Source organism: Lepidothrix coronata, unplaced genomic scaffold (genome assembly GCF_001604755.1).
Source record: "Lepidothrix coronata isolate B3197 unplaced genomic scaffold, Lepidothrix_coronata-1.0 Scaffold386, whole genome shotgun sequence".
Taxonomy (NCBI): Eukaryota; Metazoa; Chordata; class Aves; order Passeriformes; family Pipridae; genus Lepidothrix; species Lepidothrix coronata.
Genome location: NW_016690566.1, coordinates 37601 through 41467, shown reverse-complemented (window position 1 = coordinate 41467; position 3867 = coordinate 37601). Strand labels below are relative to the sequence as shown.

General features: G+C 55.7%; 1 protein-coding gene across 1 annotated transcript in view; it reads right to left on the bottom strand.

Moving 5' to 3' along the window:
• Positions 1 to 3867, bottom strand: part of LOC108509671 (keratin, type II cytoskeletal 3-like) — a 27052-nt gene that overhangs the window by 10653 nt on the left and 12532 nt on the right. Inside the window, exons 2-6 of the mRNA XM_017839211.1 lie at positions 1979 to 2003; positions 1579 to 1885; positions 593 to 807; positions 418 to 478; positions 90 to 185 (exon numbers count right to left, since the gene is read on the bottom strand). Of these exons, the coding sequence (XP_017694700.1) occupies positions 90 to 185; positions 418 to 478; positions 593 to 807; positions 1579 to 1885; positions 1979 to 2003 (704 nt within the window). The remainder of the gene's footprint in view (positions 1 to 89; positions 186 to 417; positions 479 to 592; positions 808 to 1578; positions 1886 to 1978; positions 2004 to 3867) is intronic.

Below are 3867 nucleotides of genomic sequence, written 5' to 3'. Positions count from 1 at the left end.
GCCACCACACCCTCATTAAAGCTTCGCCCAGGGGAAGGGAGAGCTCCTAGAGAGAGCTCCTAGAGAGAGCTCCTAGAGAGAGCTCCTACCTCCTCGTAGATGCACCTCAGGAAGTTGATTTCGTCCGTCAGAGCTCCCACCTTGGCCTCCAGCTCCACCTTGGTCATGTAGGCACAGTCCACGTCCTAAAGGAGAGATCCCACCGATGACCAACACCTTGCTCCCATCCTGGGAAGCTGGTGGCACCCCAGGAAGCTGGTGGCACCCCAGGGAGCTGGTGGCACCCCAAGGTGCTGGTGGCACCCCAGGAAACTGGTGGCACCCAAAGGTGCTGGTGGCACCCCAGGGTGCTGGTGGCACCCCAGGGAGTTGGTGGCACCCGATGCCTCCTGTCCCTCCCGATGCCTCTGCACTCACCTTCTTCAGCACCACGAACTCGTTCTCGGCCGCCGTGCGCCGGTTGATCTCCTCCTCGTACCTGGGGGGGCACAGGGCAGGGTGGCACCTCGGGCCCCTCATCCCTCACCCCGGGGGGGTCTCTGGGCTGTCCCAGCTCCCCTGGTGGTCCCTCCCCGTCCCCCCAGGCACTCACTTGCTCTTGTACTCCTCCACGTACTGCCGCATGTTCTGCAGCTCCGACTCCAGCTGCCCCCGCTGCCCCAGCAGGTTGTCCAACCGCCTCCTCAGGTTCTGGATGTAGTTCTCAAAGATCACATCCAGGTTCTTCCTCGGCCCCACCGGCCCCTGCTGCTGCAGCAGCTCCCACTTGGTGGAGAGGACCTTGTTCTGCTGCTCCAGGAACCGGACCTGAACCCAACAGGGGTGTGTGAGACATTCCCGAGGGAACATCCCACTGCTGGGCGCTTTGGGAGCCCGAGGGAGTCATTCCCCGAACCCCCAGCTGTGGCTCATCCAGGCATCCGAGCTCCTCAAGTGCATGAGGAGCGTTATTAAATTTATTAGTCATTAAATAATTAAATTTTGAGTCATTCTGAACTTCTCCCTTTGGGACACAGAGATGTTGGCAGAGGAAACATCATCCCAGTTTTCCAGCAGGGTCGGGCTTTGCCGTCAACTTTCCAGTAGTGAGGCCAAGAGGTTTTTTACTCCCTAACTGCCCATAAATTCTCTCAGGAGGGATTTGCTATTCCTTCGGTTTCTATTTGAGATGGAAATGATCCCACAGTGTCCGAGAGGTGTTTAATGCTCTGAAGTCCCTGGAGTCAGGTTTTGAGGAGAAAGTCTCGCTCAAAGCAAAGCCCAGCAAGGAGAACTCTCAGGACAATTCAGTTTACGGCGATGACTTTGCCCTGAATCACCCGAAATGAGGCTGCGGAGCTGACTTGGCACGAGGAGCCCCAGGAGGTCCTGCAGATGTTCTCTTTAATCTTCCATTAGCACAAAACCTCGTCTATTGTTCGGTGCTGCTCATTAAAACCCGGGTAATTACAACTTGCTGCCGAGGCGCCGCTCTGAGAACTCCAGCGCTTGTTGGGAAGCGAAAAAACCCCGTTCCACACCCCGGGGAAGCTGCTTGAGATGCCTCCTCCAAAAAAAGAACCTGCTCTAAAGCCTCACCTTGTCGATGAAGGAGGCGAACTGGTTGTTGAGGGTCTTGATCTGCTCCTTCTCCTGGGTTTTCACCTGCTGGATCTGGGGGTCGATCTCCACGTGGACGGGCCGGAGCAGGCTGGGGTCGACTTGCACGGGCTGGATCCCGGGGCCGGGGAACCCGGGGCCGCCAAAGCCGCCCATTCCCCCTCCTCCCATCCCGCCACCAAAGCCCCCCATCCCTCCGGCGCCGCCCACGCCGCCACCAAAGCCCCCCATTCCCATTCCCATTCCCATCCCTCCGCAGCTCATCCCGCCGCCGAAGCCGCCCATCCTGCCGCCGTAGCCGCCCCCGTAACAGCCCCCCATGGCCACCCTCCTGCTACCCCCCACGCTGTGCAGGCTCCTGCTGCTGAAGCCCCCGCACCCTCCTCCTCCTCCTCCTCCTCCTCCTCCCCGCGACGAGGAGTAGGAGCTGTAGCTGATCCTGCTCCGGCCGCCGCCGCCCCCAAATCCTCCTCCGACGGCAGAGCAGGAGCTGAACCCTTTCCTGCCTCCGACCCCAAAGCACACGGACTGACGAGACATGGTCGGCTTTTCCCGAGCGGGATCCAAATCCAGAGGAGCACAAAGAGCAGCGGAGCTGGTGTGGGCAGACAGAAGTGCTCGGAGTCTCCTCTGGCTCCTCTGGCTCCGGGCATTCCCTTTTATCCGCTGCTGGAGGTGGGCCGGGACGGCTTGGGCGTGATGGTGGAAAGCAATTTGGGATTTTCATCAGCACGGGGTTGTTGACAGATTCTCCGTGAGCTTTTGCCATATTTGGGGCTGCCCAGAAACACGCCCTGTAATCGAGAGGTGAATAAAACCAGAGCATCCAGGCAGGTCTCCATGACTAAGTGGGCTCCCGTATCTTTATGACATCTTGGAAAGTCACTTTGTCCATAATCCCTATTTTTGCAGCCCCTCATTGGATTTCCAGCTGTCATGAGTGACTCCCAATAACTCCAGATAAAGATCTCCCCATCAAAGTGCCACGGAAAGGCGAAGTTTTGATGAAATCCAAACCATATTATGGCTTTCACAACCGCTCCAACACACCCTAAATCCGCTTTTTATATGTTAAATTGCCTTTGGCGTTTCGGGAGAGACGTTTCCCAATCCAGAACGGGAACTCACGGCACCGAAATTTGAGGAGACTCAGCAGATTCTCCTGCTGGGGGGGAAGAACCTCTCCCGGGAGCGGGTGGTGTCACCGCGATGGGAGTGTCCTCCACCCCGGGATTAAAGTCCCTCCACCTGCATCTCCCCAAATCTGGGACTACCCACCGGGGCTCCGGAGGATGCTGGAGCGGAGGGAAGGGGGTGACTGGGATCATCCCACCCCTCTCGGTGTTCTGAGGGCCACAGGGAATCGCAACCCCAGGAAGGACCGAGGGACGCGTCGGGGACCTTTTGGTGACGGTGTCGGGGACAGACGGACACACACAGCGGGAGAGGAAGGACAGACAGACAGCTCGAGGTGCTGAGGGGCTCCTGCTGCTCTGGGGAATTCCACGACCTCTGATTTACCAGTTTTTTTCCCAAAAAGTGAGACGACTGACACGGAAAAACCCGTTGAGAGCCGGAGCCGCCACAACCCCCGAGGCACAGTAGGAACCTCTCGCTTCCAAATATTTTGAGGGGTAAGGAATGTGCTTGAGAAATGTGTTTTGTGGGATGTCCCTGAAATAAAGAAACCCTTTTTTTTTTTTGTTTTGAATCGCATGTCAATGTATTTTTAATTAATTAATTAGTTAATTTAGAAAATACACAATGAGTCCGGTGGGCAGCGTTCCAAACCAAAGTGGATTCTGTGTGCTAATTCGAAGGAAAATGAGTCTGTAAATATGATTTAAGGGACATTCTGAAGGTTTTATCTGTCTGAATATCATCAATTGAACACGTGGTTAATTTAATGAATTAAACAGACAATGCATTTGCATAATTTCCTAGAAAACAGTCAGGAAATAGTGACAGAACACACACATTGGGTTTAAAACAGAAATTCAGGGCCACTCTAAAGATCTTGAATGAACAGGGACCTTCAGAAGGGATTTTCAGAGCATTCGAGGAGGTTTTGGAAACTCCACGTGGTTTGGAAGTGTCGTGAGGCATCAGAGACAGGAATGTCCCTGCCTGTCACTGGGATGGAGGTTTTGGGCAGAACAGGGCAGAGGGGAGGGGAGGACGTTATCCTGGAGGGGGATTCAGCTGCTGGCCAGGGGTTATCCCACCCTTGAGGGACTCACAACCACTTGGCCAGGGGTTATCCCACCC